Genomic DNA, 20,532 nt, shown 5'->3' on the forward strand with positions numbered 1-20,532 from the left:
AAAATGAAGTAATCAAGGAAGGAATTAAGAACAACATGTCTTTAAACTTTAAAAATTGTTCAAAGAATTTAATTCCATGCAGAAATCTGGTTGCCATCATGCGACCGAAAGAAAAAAAAAACTTAAAAAATCTTCTTTTAAAAACCCAAAGAGCTAGAGCTTAGAAATGAAATGAAACATCTTGAAACATCTTCTAGTTGGTGTCTGCCAACTTTGTTCAAATAAAGCCCTGGGTCAAAATTGGCCCTACCCCAATGGGTCATAGTTTTTCTTTTTTCTTAAAATCATCTTTTAAAAACCCCAAAGAGCTAGAGCTAAAATATTTATCATGAAACATCTTCTAATGGATGTCTACCAAGTTTGTTCAAATAACAGCCCTTGGGTTGAAATTGGCCCCGTCCTGAGGGCCTATATACATTTGAGCGATTTCAGGGCCCCCTTGGCCCTCTTCTTTGTACCTTGTGACAAGCATGGGCAGGTTTAAAAGCAAGCTTGTGCAAGCATGGCAAAAACTGCTGGCTTGTATTTGTTGCAACCTAGTTTCCTCTATAAGAACTTAACTTGTACAAATACAAACCATGAACAAAAAGCTGAAATAAGATATTTTATTTTGTATACATAAATCAAGTATTGTTATTGTTTTTATATATAATTGACAATAAATAGTTTAAGTCAAGATTTTCAATAATATATAAAAGAAAAACAGGTTATAAAAGTAAATATTTTATAAGAATTGCTAGAAAAAAAAGAAGAAGAAAATTTGAACAAATTAAGATAATTATAGTAAAAAATCTAACCATTCATCACTTAGAATGGGTTATAAATTTATTCCCATTTACAACAAATTCAATTTTCAATTATTTACTGTCAAGTTTACATTTCCAGAATATTTTTCCTCTGTACATCAGTTTAGTTAAAAAAATTCCCAAAATCACCATTAACTTAATAGTCCCACATTGATATATGTTTCAACCTGTAATCAGAAGCTTAAATTTTAACATAATCTTAGACTTTTTTATACACCATGGTGACAACTGACTAGCCGTATGTGAGTTAATGAATTATTTATGTGTTGAACAATTACGATATATTATAGAAATAGATTCTCTTGTTTTCTTAAATTTGTGTCATCATTTTTCAGAAAAAAAATGGATCATACCTGTTGCTGTTCTTATTACCGGTATCATTTTTTTGTGGCATACTGTATTCATAATAAAACTGGTAAGTATTTCATCATTTTTAGCTCACCTGTCACAAAGTGACATGGTGAGCTTTTGTGATCGCTTTTTGTCCTGTGTCAGTCCGGCGTCCATCCATAAACTTTTACTTTAAAAAACTCATTCTTATAAACTGCTAAGCCAATTTCATCCAAACTTCACCGGAATGATCCTTCGGTAGTCAACTTTAAAAATTGTAAATTGTTCAAAGAATTTAATTCCAAGTAAAATTCTGGTTGCCTTGGCAACTGAAAGAAAAAACTTAAAATATCTTCTTTTAAAAAACCGAAAGAGCAAGAGCTTAAATATTTGGCATGAAACATCATCTAGACAGTGTCTTCCAAGTTGGTTCAAATAAATGCCCTGGGGTCAAAATTGGCCTTGCCTCGGGGGGGGGGGGCATTGATTTTCCTTTTTTGTATATAGTAAAACTAAAAAAATCTTCTTTTAAAAAAATCAAATAGCTAGAGCTAAGATATTAAGCATGAAACATTCTCTTGTAGGTGTCTACCAAGTTTGTTCAAATAAAAGCCCTGGGGTCAAAATTGGCCCCACCCCAGGGGGTCATTGATTTTCCTTATTTGTATAAAGTAAAAAAACCCAAGTTTGTTCAAATAAAAGCCCCTGGTTTAAAATTGGCCTTGGCCCAGGGGCATTTACATGTATACAGGTGAGCAATTTCAGGGCCATTATGACCCTTTTGTTTTTGTATAATTTCTAATAAAATTGTTTCACTATCAACTTTTATGAGAATATTTCTATCTAAATGGGAGCATGGGCCCTAGTAATGACTAGTCATCCATGACTAGCTATGTTAAGCAGTTGTGAACTCCTCAGAGCCATATCCATTAAGGTTGGGCAAGTGCCTGATTGCATGATGTGTGCAGTGCATCATTTTCATGAAGCTATTATACTCTTTGGTGCAATAGTGCCGGTAATTACTGCTGGTGCAAGGGATAGTGCCATCTGTAAACAACAGTTAACAATAGGACCCAAGCCCGTGGTTCGCACCCAGTCTTTTTATACCCCCACACAACGAAGTTTTAAGGGGGGTATACTGGAATCAGCTATTCCGTCCGGCCGTCCGGACTAAAAATAGCTTGTCCGCCCAATAACTTAAGATTCCTTTGACCCATACACTTCATATTTGGCATGGAGGTTAGTCATGACTAGTAGATGACCCCTATTGATTTTGAGGTCACTGGGTCAAAGGTTAAGGTCACAGGGGCCTTGACTAAAAAAATCTTGTCCACCCAATAACTTATGATTCCTTTGACCCATAGTCTTCATATTAGGCATGATGGTTAGTTTAGTCATGATAAGTAGATGACCCCTTTGGATTTTGAGGTCACTGGGTCAAAAGTCAAGGTCACAGGGACTTTGACTTCAAATGTTTGTCCGCCCAATAAACCTTTGACTCACAGTCTTCATATTTGGTATTGAGGTTGTTTATCAGTAGTAGATGGCCCCTATTGATTTTTAGTTGACTGTGTCAAAGGTCAAGGTAACAGGGATTTTTAGTATAATAAGTTTGTTTGCTCAAATGCTTAAGAATGCCTGTCTGCAGTGTAATGATTTTGACATTCTCAGATTTAAAGCATGTAGAATACATAACATGGAAATGCACTGGCTTAGTAACCTCAGATTTGGCAAGGAGGTTGTCCTTGAGCTCTAAATGTTCACTGTTGATTCTGGCAAAGCGGTATGCGGGGGTTTTCACGCAATGGCAGTGACAGTTCTTGTTGTTTTAGTATTAACAATATTTGGAGCCTGGGGGTCAGCTTCACAGCAACTATCAATGTGTATGCCACTTAAACTGCTGAATGGAGAGTGAAATAAATTAGGCATCAACCCTCAAAATACAGTCAACCATTGACATATCGGATATATTGATACTACATTTTAAAGAAAATTGTTGAAAGCATAAAACCTCAGTAAAAAGATGTTATACGGAACTTTGCAAAAGTGTGTTTTTCTCACTGATCCTGATACAAACAATTTTAGCTCACCTGAGCACAAAGTGGCATGAAACATTCTGTATTGGACCTCTACCAGGATTTAAAGCAACCATTATCCCAAAATTGCGTACAATACCCGGCGTTAAATCATGGCTCCATAATACATCCAAATCAACAACTGAAGAAATATTAAAAGAAATGATAATAAATCCGGAATTATTCCCACTTCAACTTTCACCATTTAGAAGTAACAATCCTTCTATGTGCAGCAGCAACACAAGCTCATCAACAAATTGCCAGGACGAAAAACAAACACTGAATGACATTAACATAAACATTTATTCTTTTTACAGTATTTTTTCTTAAAAGCATACAGTTAAATATAGATTATTGGTTAAACCCAAAATGGCATAAAATCTCTTTTTAGAATAAATCACGTGACTTTAAGTATACCCCAGATTTTTATACGTTAGACAATGATTTTTTAGTATAACCCTGATGAAGACTCTTGAGAGTCGAAACGTCGGTTATCGTCATTAAATAAACCTTAAAAGTCATCCTGTGTTGATTGTTTGTTCCACTTTTTTTGATTTTCTTGTACTCTACTAGGATTGTTCAAATTATAGTCCTTGGCTAAAAATTGGCCCCGCCCCGGGGGTTATTGATTTCATTACATATTATAAGTTAAAACTTTAAAAGTCTTCTTTTCCGAAAGTGCAAGGCCTAGAGATTAGATATTTTGTGTGTAGCATAATCTAATGAAACTCTACAAAAATAGAGTTTCTCACCGGAATTAAGAATATTTGGGTATTCCCGGCTAATCCGTAGGTACAGACAAACTCTTTACAGTTGCAGCTTCGAAAATAAGCGAAACAGGTTGACTATCTATTGTGACATGAGTGCAACGTGAAACTTTAATGGTAAAAGTTAGTTTGTACCTACAGATTAGCTGGGAAAAACACACATTTGCCGAGTTCGGGATAACGTCTATTGTTCAAATTATATTCTTCGGGTCAAAATTAGCCTTGCCCCAATGGTCATTGATTTTCCGTATATAGTAAGAACTTAAAACATCTTCTCTGAATTGACCAATATTGGGTATGAAACATTGTGTAGAATACCTCTACTAAGATGGTTCAAATTTAAATTCTGGGGTCAAAATCGGGGGTCATTGCTTTTCATTGTGTATAAAAACTAACACACAAAAATTTATTGTTTGAAGATACAAGACTTACAGCTTTGATATTTGGTAAATGATATCAACTATTGGACCTCTGACAAAGTTGTTCAAAGTTTGCCTCTATTGTCAAGGCCCCAGCCCGAGGGCCATAGGTTTCCAAATATGGAAAAACCTTGTTAACACTTTAAGGTCAGAAAGGTTGTTTTTATGATTTCTAATGCAGTTTAAATACGGGTCATCTAGGGTAAAAAAGTAGGTCACACAGTCCAAATATGGAAAAAAACATATGTGTATCATAATTATAAACAGTAGTTTTCTTTGGAATTTTTTTTGAGATCACAATTCATCCAGCATCCATCTGTCCGTCGTCCGTCGTTTGTCCATCTGTAAACTTTTACTTAAACAACATTGCCTCATAAACAACTAAGCCAATTTCATCCAAACTTCACGGGAATGTTCTTTTGATGGTCATCTTTGAAAATGTAGAACTTTGGTTGCAATGGCAACCGAAAGAAAAAACTAAAAAATCTTCTTTAAAAAACCCAAGAGAACTTAAGCTTAGATATTTAGCATGAATCATCTTCTAGTGAGTGTCTTTGATTTTACTTATATGTATATAGTAAAAACTTAAAAATCTTCTTTGAAAAAACCAAAAGAGCTCAGATATTAAGCGTGAAACATCTTCTAGTGAGTGTCTACCAAGTTTATTCAAATAAAAGCCCAGGTGTCAAAATTGGCCCCGCCCCAGAGGGTCATTGATTTTCCAGATATGTATATAGTATAAACTTAAAAAAAAAATCTTCTTCTTTAAAAGCCAAAAAGCTTAGATATTTAGCATGAAACATCTTCTAGTGGGTGTAACCAAGTTTGTTGAAATAAGAGCCCTGGGATTAAAATTGGTCCCACCACAGTTCTTTATACATATATAGTAAAAAACTAGAACAGCCACTGTCATGGCGTGAATACCCCCGCATACCACTTGTCAGAATCAACAGTGGCCATTTAGAGCTCAAGGACAACGTCCCTGCCAAATCTGAGGTTACTAAGCCAGTGCTATGTATTCTACATGGGACAAATGTGAAAATGTCAAAATCAATAAACTGCGGACAGGCATTCTTAAGCAATTGAGGGGAAAAGCTTTTTTTAGTCGACCTTTGACCCAGTAACCCTCAAAATCAATTTGGGTCACGTTATAGTCATGATCAACCTCCATGCCAAATATGAAGACTGTGAGTCAAAGGAATATTAAGTTAATGGGTGGACAATCTTTTTGAAGTCAGAGTCCATGTGACCTTAATCTTTAATCCAGTGACCATAAAATAAATAGGGGTCATTTACTTATCATGACTAACCTCCATGCCAAATATTATTGAGCGGACAAGCTTTTTTAGTCAAGGCCTCTGTGACCTTGACCTTTGACCCAGTGTAAAAAAAATAAATAGGGGTCATCTACTTATCAAGACTAACTTACATGCCAAATATGAAGACTGTGGGTCAAAGGTTTCTTAAGTTATTGGGCCGACAAACTATTTGAAATCAAGGCCCCTGTGACCTTGACCTTTGACCCAGTGACCTCAAAATCAAAAGGGGTCATTTACTTATCATGACTCACCTCCATGCTAAATATGTAGACTGTTGATCAAAGACTTCTTAATTTATTGGGCGGACAAGCTTTTTAAAGTCAAAGTCCCTGTGACCTTGAGCTTTGACCTGGTGACCTCAAAATCAATAGGGGTCATCTACTAATCATGACTAACCTCCATGCAAAATATGAAGACTTTGGGTCCAAGGAATCTTAATTTATTGGGCGGACAAGCTTTTGGAAGTCAAGGCCCCTGTGACCATGACCTTTGACCTAGTTACATCAAAATCAATAGGACGCATCTACTCATCATGACTAACCTCCATGCCAAATATGAAGACTGTGGGTCAAAGGAATCTTAAGTTATTGGACGGACAAGCTTTTTGAAGTCAAGGCCCATGTGACCTTGACCTTTGACCTGGTGGCCTCAAAATCAATAGGGGTCATATGCTCATCATGACTAATCTCCATCCCAAATATGAAGACTGTGGGTCAAAGGAATCCTAAGTTATTGGGCGGACAAGCTTTTTAAAGTCAAAGTCCATGTGACCTTAATCTTGGATCCAGTGACCTTAAAATAAATAGGGGTCACCTACTAATCATGACTAACCTCCATGCCAAATATGAAGACTTTGGGTCAAAGGAATCTTAAGTTTTTGAGCGGACAAGCTTTTTTAGTCAAGGCCCCTGTGACCTTGACCTTTGACCCAGTGTAAAAAAATAAGTGGGGGTCATCTACTTATCAAGACTAACTTACATGCCAAATATGAAGACTGTGGGTCAAAAGTTTCTTTAGTTATTGGGCCGACAAACTCTTTGAAATCAAGGCCCCTGTGACCTTGACCTTTGACCCAGTGACCTCAAAATCAAAAGGGGTCATTTACTTATCAAGACTAACCTCCATGCCAAATATGAAGACTATGGGTCAAAAGAATCTTAAGTTATTGGGCAGCCAATCTTTTTATAGTCAAGGCCCCTGTGACCTTGACCTTTGACCCAGTCAACTTAAAATCAATAGGGGTTATCTACTTATCATGACTAATCTCCATGCTAAATATGTAGACTGTGGATCAAAGGCTTCTTAATTTATTGGGCGGACAAGAAAAAACCGACGGACGGCCGGCCGGACAGCCGGACGCCCGACGGCCGGACAGCCGGACGCCCGACGGCCGGACAACCGGACGCACAAGCTGATTCCAGTATATATAACTTTTTAAAGTCAAAGTCCCTGTGACCTTGAGCTTTGACATGGTGACCTCAAAATCAATAGGTGGTCATCTACTAATCATGACTAACCTCCATGCAAAATATGAAGACTGTAGGTCCAAGGAATCTTTATTTCTTGGGCGGACAAGCGTTTTGAAGTCAAGGCCCCTGTGACCTTGACCTTTGACCCAGTGACCTCAAAATCAATAGGGGTCATTTAATTGTCATGACAAACCTCCATGCCAAATATTAAGAATGTGGGTCAAAGGAATCTTAAGTTTTGTGGCGGACAAGCTTTTTGAAGTCAAGGCCCCTGTGACCTTGACCTTTGACCTGGCGACCTCAAAATCAATATGGGTCATCTCCTCGTCATGACTAACCTACATGCCAAATATGAAGACTGTGGGTCAAAGGAATCTGAAGTTATTGGGCGGACAAGAAAAAACCGACGGACGGCCGGCCGGACAGCCGGACGCCCGACGGCCGGACAACCGGACGCACAAGCTGATTCCAGTATACCCCCCTTACAACTTTGTTGTGCGGGGGTATAAAAATCTTCTTCAAAAGCCAGAGAGCTAGAGTTAGATATAAAGCATGAAAATTTTTTAGGGAGTGTTACCAAGTTTGTTGAAATAAAAGCCCTGGGGTCGAAATTGGCTCTGGCACAGGGGGTAATTAATTCTTCTTATAACTTTTTCAGACTTTAGCTTAGATATTGTGTATGAAACATTGTCTAGTAGACCTCTCTCAATACAAAATATCAGAAAATATTTATATAAATAAAAAGTATATTTGTCTAAATATTCTTTATAACAAGCGGCCTTAACAAATAACTACAATATTATATATAGCATGACAATTTCAATTAAATTGAACAGAAGCCCTTGAACTCTTCTTCTATTATACTTTAGAGGCTTCAGTTTAAATATTTGGTATGAAACATTGTCTCGTGGACCTCTACAAGGATTGTTCAAATTATGCCCTTGGGTAAAAATTGAAAATTAAAAAATAAAGCTAAATAGTTTTCATAACTGTTAGTGACTTCAAAGCAGCCATTGACTTTTCGTAGCAAACTGTACATTTTCATAGTAACCAGTGAGTACCATAGCAAAACATTAACTTTCCCTAGCAACCAGTGAATCTACCATTTTATTTTATAGCATTTTGTTTTCCCTTAGAAATAGCAGCCAGTAATTTTTTTATACATGCACTATTTCAGATACAAATATGAACTTTGTGATATCAGTTTAAGATTAAGATATTTTGTATCTTTTGTTTATAGTTCACAATATTACTTGTTCCTTATCATGAAGAGTATTTATGTTCAGGTGAGCAATATAAAGGCTATCATGGCCCTCTTGTTTTATGGTATATGCCCCTGGGCAAATGTATTACATAAACAGTCTGTATTTTCTCATAAACAATATTGCATTCATTTTTATAAATTATATAGATTCTTTTCAATTATGTTTTTATTTGAATTCGTAAAGATTTTCTTTTTGTTTTAGGTCTTGGAAGGAAATGTATAGAAAGATTCTGTCCATATCGTAAGTTGTGAAATTTTTGCTATTTATTTGATGTCAGTGTTCCCATTCACATACTATTTGTATTTGTATTTTTTAAGTGATTAATTTTAAGGTTTATGTAAGAAAGAAAATCATTCCTAGGACAAAATATCTCTTATACATCAAACACACCAAATAAATCACAAATGTTTGTCACATTTGCTTTCAATTACTAGTGAACACTGTATACTTATTTGCATAATATAAATAAGACTTTGACAAAACTAGATATTAATATTTATGCAATATCATAGTTATTTGCCTCAATATAGTGCAGGGTGCCAGGGGTATAATGTTTCTACTTGCTCTTATTGGAGTTATGAACATTTTCGAAGTGGTTTATGTCTGATGACTGAAATTGTCATTATACATCCCTTTTGTGTCTTTTATGATCCTGTGACAAAGTGCACATCATCCTATTACCATTACTTATTCTTGTAGTCAAACAAATATGAGCCGCGTCACGACAAAACCAACACAGTGCGTTTGCGACCAGCATGAATCCAGAACAGCCTGCGCATCCGCGCAGTCTGATCAGGATCCATGCTGTTAGCAATTATGTTTAAAGAATAGCAATGTCCCTCAAATTGTCAATGCAAACCATGCCATGCAGTCATCCAGATACTTCCTGCAGTAAACTACTTGCTATGTTACAGCACTTTATCATCACATCACCAAAATTGCAGTCAATTTTTAGTGTCATTATTATCTGAATTGGAGTTTAAAGCGTTGCATTTTGGGTCAGTTTGCACAATGAAATTCAATATACATGTATAGGAAAAACTAGTTGAGAAAATGACCGGACATATTCATCTCTTAAAATGGAATGCTGCCTAAAAAATCTAAAAAATCGTCCTTTGGCACTACATAAACAGTAAAAAAATCTGACACAAAGTCTTAATCTAGTTTGCTCAGGTCATTATTTACTTCATACCTGAATTAGTTAATACACATCATTTGCATCATGCTTACCATATTTGGCAGTAGAGAGTAGACACTAGTCACTTGATACCTGTAATCTGTGTAACTGATGCAGAGTTGTGTAGAGATTGTTTGAAGTACTTGCTACTGGATAATAATTGGACTAAATTATTTTGACCCAAACAGGTATTATTTATCTGATAAACGACAATTAAAAGGTGTGAAAGTCGTTCAAATCAGACAAAGCAATGCATTGGGACCAGATAATTAGGGTCGCTTGTCACATACTATCGTATGACAGGGAGTCGTTTAATTCAGACCATTTATATAGGGAAATACCTTGGGAGGACTGAAACAAGGTCGGATAAGACAGGGATTCGTTGAAATCAGGGAGTCCCTCAGGCAGTCTTGACTGTATAGGTAAAACAAGGTGCGAGAATGACCTGAAAATTTGCACACACGTTATTTTGCAGATCTACAAATCTCGGAAAAAAATTCCAGTCCCATCTTGTCAAATAAAAATCAGTGAAGTTCCTTAAACACTCAAGAGATAATATTTTCATTTCAAATATAATGGGAATTTGTCAGATGTTTTCATGATTTCTAGGTCAAGTTTGAATATTTAGTCAAAATCTAGGTCACAAAGTCCAAATAGATAATTCTGTAGAAACAATATTTTCAGCCCAAATATCCTGGAAATTTGCCAGAAAGGTTGATATGCAAATTGAATATGGGTCGTCAGGAGCCCAATATGAAAAAGACCTTGTAAACACTGTAAATGTAATATTTTTAGTTGAAGTATCCTTGAAATTTGTTGGTAAGGTTGTTAAAAAGTTTTATACCTCAAGTTTGATTATAGGTCATCTAGGGTCAAAACTTGGTGGCACAGCCCCAATTTGAAAAAAAAAATACATATTTACATTTGCAATTTTTCAGATGCGGATATGAACATTATGATATCAGTTTAAGATTAAGACATTATATCTGCATTTCATTCATGGTTAACAATATTTATTGTTCCTTGTCATTTAGAGCCTTAATAATTAGGTGAGCGATATCATATTAGGGCTATCATGGTCTATTTGTTTGTGATAACATAAATTACTCTATTCTTTTCTTTTCTTTTAATGCAGCTAATTTAGATATGGAACTGTATGTTGAAGCACCACAAAGTGACAGATCAGTTGTTGATGGAAATGCTACAGTGGAAGATGAAAGGGTTCCCAGTCACATGCTATTTGTATTTTTAAGTTATAAATTTTAAGGTTTATGTAAGAAATCATTCCTAGGACAAAATATCTCTTATACATCAAACACACCAAATAAACCACAAATGTTTGTCACATTTGCTTTCAATTACTAGTGAACACTGAATACTTTTTTGAATGATATAAATAAGACTTTGACAAAACTAATTATTAATATTTATGCAATACCATAGTTGTATCATAGTTTGGAGACATTTCTGTTGAAAATGTGTCAGGGTTAAATCATATACATATACATGCACAGTGCGTTAACTGGAGTGCGGGTATTAGTTACCCGCACTCCAGAGCATGCCCATTGATTGGCTCATTTTTGCTGGGGTTTACATATTGTGACGGCAGAGAAAGGGAAAGCGACAGAAATGTCATATTCAGATGTTCGTTCATTGGTTCATTTTTGCCGGGATTTCATATTGTGACAACAGGGAACGGGCTTTTTTGTTTGACTATGATACAAAAGAGAAAGAACACCAAAACACTCGGCAATCTGATTAATACTCGGGGGCTACGCCCCCTCGTACAAATCAGATAGCCTCGTGTTTCGGTGCTCTTTCTATTACTTATTTGCCTCAATATAGTGAAGGGTGCCAGGGGTATAATGTTTCTTTTTGCTCTTATTGGAGTAATGAACATTTTGACTCAATGATGACTGAAATTGTCATTATACATCCCTCCCTTCACCAGGTGTCTTTTGATTCTGTGACAAAGTGCACAACATCCTGTTGCCATTACTTATTCTTATAGTCAAACAAATGTGTTTAAAGAATACTAGGTTCCCTCAAATTGTCAATGCAAGCCATATTTTTCAACATAAACATTTGTGACGTCATGACTTGATGACGTCATGGTGGAAAGGGTTATGAATAGTTTCAATGTGAACCATAATTATATAGAATTCTTGAAAACTAATAATTTGTACAATTTTGTGGGTTCGATTACATTCCCAGCATGTACCAGTGGCACCTTTTATTGTACCCCCACTATAGAGGGGGGGGGGCATTTAGATTTACCCTTGTCCGTCCGTCCGTTCTCTTTTTGTGTCCCACATAGCTCAAAAAGTAATTGACCTAGTGTCATGAAACCTTACAGGAATGTTTATCAGCATGTGAAGTTGTGCACCTGGGTATTTTCATGTGGATATATTTAGTATTTTTAGAGTAATTGCCCTTGACTTAGTAAAAATTTGCAATTTTCAACTTGTGTCGCAAGTAACTCAAAAAATATTTGACCTAGAGTCATGAAACCTCTCTGGAATGTTGATCAATATGTATACTTGTGCACCTGGGTATTTTTGTGTGGATATATTTAGTATTTTTAGAGTAATTGCCCTTGAATTATTAAAAATTTCCAATTTTCAACTTGTGTCGCATGTAACTAAAAATATTTGACCTAGAGTCATGAAAACTTACAAGAATGTTGCTCAGCATGTGTAGTTGTGTACCTTTATATTTTGTGTGGATATTTTTAGTATTTTTACAGTTATTGCCCTTGACTTAGTAAAAATTTGCAATTTTCAACTTGTGTCACACGTAACTCAAAAAATATTTGACCTTGAGTCACGAAACCTTACAGGAATATTGATCAGCATATGAAGTTGTGCATCTGGGTATTTTCGTGTGGATGTTTCGAGTATTTTTTAAAGTTATTGCCCTTGACATAATAAGAATTTACAATATTCAACTTGTGTTGCACGTCACTCAATAAGTATTTGACCTGTAGGCCTGAAAGTTTGTTGGTCAGCATGTGTACTTATGCACCTTGGGGTTTTCTTGTAGATTTATTCAGTATCAGTATTTGTAGTATTTGCACATTTCTTAATAAAAGATTTTTAGTTTTCAACTTGGGCACATGTAGCCAAAAAAATTTTGACCTAGAGACAAAAGATTGACAAATCGGTGGAGTGTGGGGGCAACCGTGTCCTATGGACACATTTCTATTTTAATTATACCTTAGCAATAAAGTAGCAGACTGTTTATGAACCACTTAGGCCCATATATTATTAGTTTCAAGATAGAAAATAAATCAGTTTGAATAACTTTTTAGCGCGACTATATGAAGTATATAGAGAGTTGTCCTACTCGCCCCAGCGTCGGCGTCAAGATTTCATGTGGGAAAAAACATGTTTACATTTGCAATTTTGCAGATGTGAATATGAACATAATGATATCAGTTTAAGATTAAGTCATTAAATCTACATTTCATTCATGGTTAACAATATTTATTGTTCCTTGTCATTAAGAGCCTTAATAATTAGGTGAGCAATATCATATTAGGGCCATTATGGCCCATTTGTTTGTGATAACATAAATTACTCTATTCTTTATTTTCTAATTTAGACATGGAACCGTATGTTGAAGTACCACAAAATGGCAGATCAGTTGTTGATGGAAATGCTACAGTGGAAGATGAAACTAAAATTAGATCATCAAGAAAGGCACCAATTTGTGAAGAAGAGGATACGTCTACACCTAGTCTAAGACATTCACAACCAATTGTTATTCATAAACACCAATATATCTACCAAGGTCCTGTAGTAAAGACTAAGGGTAAAAATGCTCAGATATCTATTGGTAGTAACAAAGGGGAAATGCAAATAAAGGTTAGTTTATTTATATCATTGATTTTTGTTTTCAATTTTTAATAGTCACAAGTCGTTTTTAGTCCTCTACCTTAAGTTTTATGAATCATGCATGTAGGGTAAAGAATAAAAGAAAAATTTAGATAAAGATTTTCATTGTGAAGTTTTATGAATGAGTTTTTATTAGACCTGTCATTGATTCAGTGCAAAGCATATTGACGATATACCATTATCTTATGACAAATATCGGTGATATACTGATGTATTGATAAAAACTCCTGATTTCTTGATGATACTTTTTCATACCTGTTTAAATGATTTTAATAAAATAAATTTTCCGTCCATGCAAATATGTTGTGTTTCGTTTCTAAATGACCTTTGCATGATATTTAGCTCACCTGAGCATGCTCAGGGTGAGCTTTCAGGATCGATGATTGTCCGTCGTCCGTCCGTCGTCCGTCCGTCCGTCGTCCGTCGTCCGTTCACATTAAGTTGTTAACACTCTAGCGGTCGCATTTTTGCCTCAATCATCATCAAACTTGGTCAGGATGCTTATCTAGTTGATCGCTCGGATGAGTTCGAACATGGGTCATCTCGGATGAGAAACTAGGTCACGAAAGCTAAAAATAGAAAAACCTTGTTAACACTCTAGAGGTCACATTTTTGCCTCAATCATCATCAAACTTGGTCAGGATGTTTGTCTAGGTGATAGCTCGGATGAGTTCGAACATGGGTCATCTCGGATGAAAAAGTAGGTCCCCGGAGCTAAAAATAGAAAAACCTTGTTAACACTCTAGCGGTCACATTTTTGCATCAGTCGTCATTTAAATTGGTCAAGATGCTTGTCAAGGTGAAAGCTCGGATGAGTTAAAACATGGATCATCTCGGATGAAAACTAGGTCACCGAAGCTAAAAATAGAAAAACCATGTTAACACTCTAGAGGTCACAATTTTGCCTCAATCATCATCAAACTTGGTCAGGATGTTTGTCTAGGTGATAGCTCGGATGAGTTTGAACGTGGGTCATCTATGATGAAAAAGTAGGTCACCGGAGCTAAAAATAGAAATACCTTGTTAACACTCCTAGCGGTCACATTTTTGCATAAATCATCATCAAACTTGGTCAAGATGCTTGTCTAGGTGATAGCTCGGATGAGTTCGAACATGGGTCATCTCGGATAAAAAAGTAGGTCACCGGAGCTAAAAATAGAAAAACCTTGTTAACACTCTAGCGGTCACATTTTTGCATCAGTCATCATCAAACTTGGTCAAGATGCTGGTCTAGGTGAAAGCTCGGATGAGTTTGAACAATGGTCATCTCGGATGAAAACTAGGTCACCGGAGCTAAAAATAGAAAAACCATGTTAACACTCTAGAGGTCACAATTTTGCCCAAATCATCATCAAACTTGGTCAGGATGTTTGTCTAGGTGATAGCTCGGATGAGTTTGAACGTGGGTCATCTATGTTGAAAAAATTGTGGTCACCGGAGCTAAAAATAGAAAAACCTTGTTAACACTCTAGCGGTCACATTTTTGCATCAGTCATCATCAAACTTGATCAAGATGCTTGTCTAGGTGATAGCTCGGATGAGCTCGAACATGGGTCATCTCGGATGAAAAACTAGGTCACAGGAGCTAAAAATAGAAAAACCTTGTTAACACTCTAGTGGTCACAATTTTTACTCAATTGTCATCAAATTTGGTCAGGAAACTTGTCTAGGTCATTGCTGGGAATAAATCGAACATGGGTCATCTCAGATGAAAAACTAGGTCACTTGAGCTAAAAATAGAAAAATCTTGTTAACACTCTAGTGGCTACTGTTGTGATCCAAATATTCTGTTAATTGGTCTGAAAGTTTGTTTTGATGATTTCTAAGTCAAGATCGAACATGGGTCATCTTGGATGAAAAACTAGGTCACACCGCCCAAATATGGAAAAACCTTGTTAACATTTTAGTGGTCACATTTTCGACTCAATTATCATCAAACTTGGTCAGGATGCTTGTCTAGGTACAGTAATTTCTTCGATGAGTTCGAAATCACATGTGAAACTAGGTCACCGGAGCTAAAAATAGAAAAATCTTGTTAACACTCTAGTTGCTACTGCTTTGATCCAAGTATCCTGGAAATTGGTCTAAAAGTTTGTTTTGATGATTTCTAGGTCAAGTTTGAATATGTGTCACCTGGGTAAAAAACTAGGTCGCACTGCTCAAATATGGATAATCCTTGTTAACACTGTAGTGGTCACATTTTTGACTCACCTGTCATGAGACTTGGTCAGAATGCTTGTCTAGGTAATTGTTTGGATGAGTTTGATAAGTCAGGTGAACGATCTAGGGCCATCATGGCCCTCTTGTTTTCTTTGCCACCTGCTTTAGAATATGTTTTTAGTGAATTTTCATAATTCATTGACATTTAAATAATTTATCGAAATAATTGATTTTTTCAAATGTGTATTAATTATTTATCGACAGAAAAATATCAACAATATATTGATATCATCTCTATCGATGACAGCTCTTGTTTTTATTCCTGAATTGAAATATTTTTTTATAACTCAAACAAGTTTTGTTCGGGCGTATATTGCTCCGCCTTTGCGGTACTTTGTTCTTCATTTCTTATCTATTTATATGTTCTTTATGCCACAAAGAGTCATTCTCTTTACCACTAGTCTGTGAAGGACATTTATTTGTACTGAACTGGTGGAAGAGAATTGGAACTACTTGGCAGAAATGTTGACCATAATGAGACAATTTGCTGCTTGCATGTGTGACCTTTCTCACGTCAAGGTCACACTTAATCATTTTGTATCAATTTCACAATTTGGTTTAAACTCTTATCATTTAGACCATATAGGAAAAAATTATATATATTACATGACCTTTCAAAAACTATTATGAATCATGCCCTTGGTTCAATAATGGCTCCTCCCCAGGGGTCACTTAATTTATGTAGACTTATATAGGAAAAACACATCCGAGATTTATGATGCTAAAAACTTAAATATGTGGCATGTAACATCACTTTGTGGACTACAAAATAACTGGTATTAATCATGCATCTTGGGCCAATATTGGTTCCGTCTCAGGGGTCAATTAGTTTTTTAGCTCACCTTAGGACAATGTCCTCAAAGTGAGTTTTTGTGATGGCTCATCCTAGTAGAAATCTACCAAGTTTGTTCAAATAAAAGCCCTAGGGTCAAAATTGGCCCCACCCCAGGTCAATGATTTTCCTTATAGTTAAAACTTAAAAAAATCTTCTTGTGAAAATCCAAAAGAGCTAAAGCTGACATATTTGGCATAAAACATCTGCTAGTAGATGTCTGCCATTTTGTTTGAATAAAATCTCAAGGGTCAAAATTGGCCCGGCACAAGGGGTCATTGATTTTCGTTTTAAGTATGTAGTAAAAACTTAAAAGATCTTCTTGTGAAAATTCAAAAGAAGTAGAGCATAGATATTTGGCATGAAACATGTTCTAGTGTATGTCTACCATGTTTGTTGAAATAAAACCCCTAGGGTCAAAATTGGCTCCACCTCATGGGATCGAGGTCGACTGTTCGATCCCCAGCCAGGTTAAATGTTTGTTTTCCTTTTTTTCCAGTCATCTTTTTATTATCTCACCTCTCACAGTGACTGACTGAACTGTTTAATAAAATGGCTACCAGAGCTAAAATTAGAAAACAACATCTAAACCACATCTCAGCCACCGGTTTAATTTTGGAATAATTTTACACTAAAATTATTTTGGTTACAGTGTAAAAAATTGTTCAGATTAAGCTGTCCCTTGTTTTCAAATCGTGCTTCTGTGGTGAAAAGGGGCTCCAATTTAACCGTTTGACCTTTTTCTCAGGTCAGCAATCCTCTGGGCCCTCTTGTATAATTTTGTGTAGGAAAACAAATTTAAGTCTTAATTTAGTGAAACTACAATGCCTAGAGTTTAGAGTTTTGACATGTAGCGTTGCCTTGTTGGCCTCTACAAAACTAGTATTAATCATATCCCTTAGGGCAATGTTGGCCCCATCCCAGAGGTCACTTAGTTGATATAATTTTGTATGAGAAAACAAATTTCAATCTTATTTTTGGAAACTACAATGCCAAGAAAATATTAAGCATGTAGCATTGCCTTGTGAACATGTGCAAAATTGATATTAACCATGCCCCTGGAGTCTTAATTGGCCCCAGAGTTTCTTTAATATAGGACATCAAATGTAAGTCTTATTGTGTGAAACTACAATGGAATATTTCATCAATTTGTAGATTTCTACAAGAGATATATTAATCATGCCCCAAAGTAAAAATTGGCCCTGCCCTAAGAAATCACATCTTATCTTTTTGTTGATAATACTTTGCCTCTATATATTTGGCATATAGCATAGCCTAGTAGACCTCTATAAAAGTTTTATGAATCATGCATTTAGAAATGCCTCCACCTTGGAGGTCATATGGTACCAAAGGATAATTAAGATAAAACATTTTTCAGACAAGTTTGTTTCTTGATTGAGTCTCTACCCTTATCAAAAGGTTATTTTTGATTACTCAAACAAATTTACATTTGGCGTCCATGCCCTGCCTTTGCAGTGGTCTTGTTTGTTTTTTTCTGTGATGAATTATACTGTAACAATCAATTGGAATCATCAACATTATATAAATAATAAACACAATGTAACATCTATTGATGTTTCTTCAATATTGCAGCATGCTTTTGATGGTGAAGATGAACCACTGTTATCTGACCAAGATTATGAAGATGAAATCCAACAAAGAGTTCCTGTTGAGGTTCATGATACAATACCTCATCCTAATGTAGAACAAGGGAATAATGATAATAAGAATGATAAATATATAAATTATAATGATGTAAATAGAGGAGAAGTTTTTGATAGTGCCAATGATGAAAATGAAAAAGATGGTGGACATGAAAATAATGAAACAAGTCTTAAATCAGACAAAGTTAGAGGTAACTCTTCAGATGAAAGAAAAATTGAGACGGATAAATCTGCCACTAAACAGCTATCAGGAACAGACAGGAAAGAAAAGTCAACTGAGAAAATATTAAAAAGAGGAATGTCTGAATCACATGAAAGCTTGTTCAACATCGAAGATGTAAAAGCTAAATTCAATAATATGGATGAATACAAACGTAAGATTATTCTTGATATATTGCCTACATTTGTAAATCATTTTGTATTAAAACACTAGGTGATAATTATGTACTTACATAAATTACTTGGAGAATAATGTTTTATACATTGATTCGTCTGCTATTAATTGGACAATTTATGATATTAAGTTGACTAAAAGTTGGTTTAAAGTAAAAGTAAACTACTAGTATAGCCCTCTCATGGAATGATTTTAATGAAACTCATTGGGAATGATTCTTAGGTGGTCCTCTACAAAAATAAACTAATCTTGTTCTGCCTTAAATATTGCTGCTAGAGCTAAAAATTGAAATAAGTATAAAAGGAAATATGTTCAATTGAGTCAAAGTCATGTTTTGAATAAAAGTCATCATTACTCAAATACCAAGTCTACAAAATAATTATATTACATGAATACTTTTTACCACTAGAAGTTCTTTAGGTACTAAAGACTTGATCACTAGCTAAAATCATATAAAGCTTGGTTAAAGGGACTCCACTGAGGTTAAAAAGCCTAAAAACATAACATTCGAATTTCTTACATAAATAAGCTAGGGCACTTTAAACAGAAATATATGCAAAGATAGTTAAGAAATATACTTTTAAATCAATTGAAAAATGTATTTTATGCTTTAATTAGCACAATTTGAGTGACAAGCGTTTATACGCTTTTCATTTTGGGTCATGTTTTTATAATTTGAATATAATTTTCTGGAAAAACGACGTGTGCGAATGATCTGAAATTTTGCACAAAGATTAGTGGTCTAAACCTTCATCAAATGGTACATTTATTTGGAAAACATATCTTCAGTCCTCTCATGTCAAAAAACCTCAGTGGAGTTCCTTTAACACAGGACCGTACTGCTCACTGTCATGATAACTTCTTGTTTGAATATGAGTGATCTTGGACTAAGAACGAGGTCATCAATACAAATCTAAGGAAATATCTTATTATCATCTCTATGGTAACATTATCAGCTCACCTTTAGAATGCGTCAACAGCTACAATATCTTTAGACAACCTCTCATAAATCAAATTGATAATTTTGACCAATTGTTAGCAATTATGCTTAGATGGCTTTCTACCAAAGCACAAATGGTTTCAGTCTGATTCAAATTAAATTTACATGAGCTTAAAAAAAGGCTTAAAATGAAACCTTTAGAATTCTTCTTCTCTAAATAACACTGCTTAGATATTTGGTATAAGTTGTATGAATCATGCCCAGTAGGCAATATTGGCCCTATCAGACAGTATGTGTATGGCATGTCTTCTCCCTTACCCTCTTCAGACCATTATTCTCCCTTGGCCTCTTTGTTTTCTGGGTTTAGCTCTTGCCTTATTCCCATTTGACTTCTTTCCCTTAGTGTTTTGCTGACTGTTTTGGAAGGAGTATTACACTTTGAAATCAGAGTTGTTGATAAAGAATTGTACATGAAACTGGAAAAGTTTAGGAAACCTCTGAAGTGTGTGAAAAAACCTAAAACTTTGAATGAGAGACTGTGATGTGTTATTGAGTTCATTGAGTCTCTTACTTTTTATAGACTTATAAGATATAGGAAAGTCCTGAATCTTCTTGTGTACAAACTGCAATGCTCTCAGCTAAGATATTGGCTTGTATAATTGCCCCTTCAGTAGGTAAAAACACATTGCCCTGGTGTAAAAGAAAAATGGTTCTGCCATGGGGAGGTGTAGTAAATTACGAAAGAGTTTTATAGTTATGTTAAGATTTCATCATAACAGTCTTTTCCTCCAAACATATAGTATTCAGAAAAAGATATTTGAAAGGTAGCATCAGCTTATTAGTCCCCTACCGGTTTACCGGAGGGGGTTTTAGGTTTACCCTCCGTCCGTCTGTTCGTCTGTCTGTCCGTCCGTCTGTTCGTCCGTCAGTCCGTCCGTCCACAAAACTGGATCCAGCGA

The 20,532-nt window shown here is 35.5% G+C and overlaps 2 protein-coding genes across 2 annotated transcripts in view; both read left to right on the top strand.

Moving 5' to 3' along the window:
• LOC132743274 (uncharacterized) overlaps window positions 1-10,893 on the top strand; it is a 40,281-nt gene extending 29,388 nt beyond the window's left edge. The window contains exons 7-8 of the mRNA XM_060731807.1: window positions 10,312-10,446; window positions 10,763-10,893. Of these exons, the coding sequence (XP_060587790.1) occupies window positions 10,312-10,446; window positions 10,763-10,893 (266 nt within the window). The remainder of the gene's footprint in view (window positions 1-10,311; window positions 10,447-10,762) is intronic.
• LOC132743273 (uncharacterized) overlaps window positions 1,142-20,532 on the top strand; it is a 44,067-nt gene continuing 24,676 nt past the window's right edge. The window contains exons 1-4 of the mRNA XM_060731805.1: window positions 1,142-1,221; window positions 8,652-8,690; window positions 10,763-13,493; window positions 18,169-18,613. Of these exons, the coding sequence (XP_060587788.1) occupies window positions 13,233-13,493; window positions 18,169-18,613 (706 nt within the window). The 5' untranslated portion in view covers window positions 1,142-1,221; window positions 8,652-8,690; window positions 10,763-13,232. The remainder of the gene's footprint in view (window positions 1,222-8,651; window positions 8,691-10,762; window positions 13,494-18,168; window positions 18,614-20,532) is intronic.

This window comes from Ruditapes philippinarum, unplaced genomic scaffold, assembly GCF_026571515.1.
Source record: "Ruditapes philippinarum isolate M1 unplaced genomic scaffold, ASM2657151v2 ctg3189_1_1_1_1, whole genome shotgun sequence".
Classification (NCBI taxonomy): domain Eukaryota; kingdom Metazoa; phylum Mollusca; class Bivalvia; order Venerida; family Veneridae; genus Ruditapes; species Ruditapes philippinarum.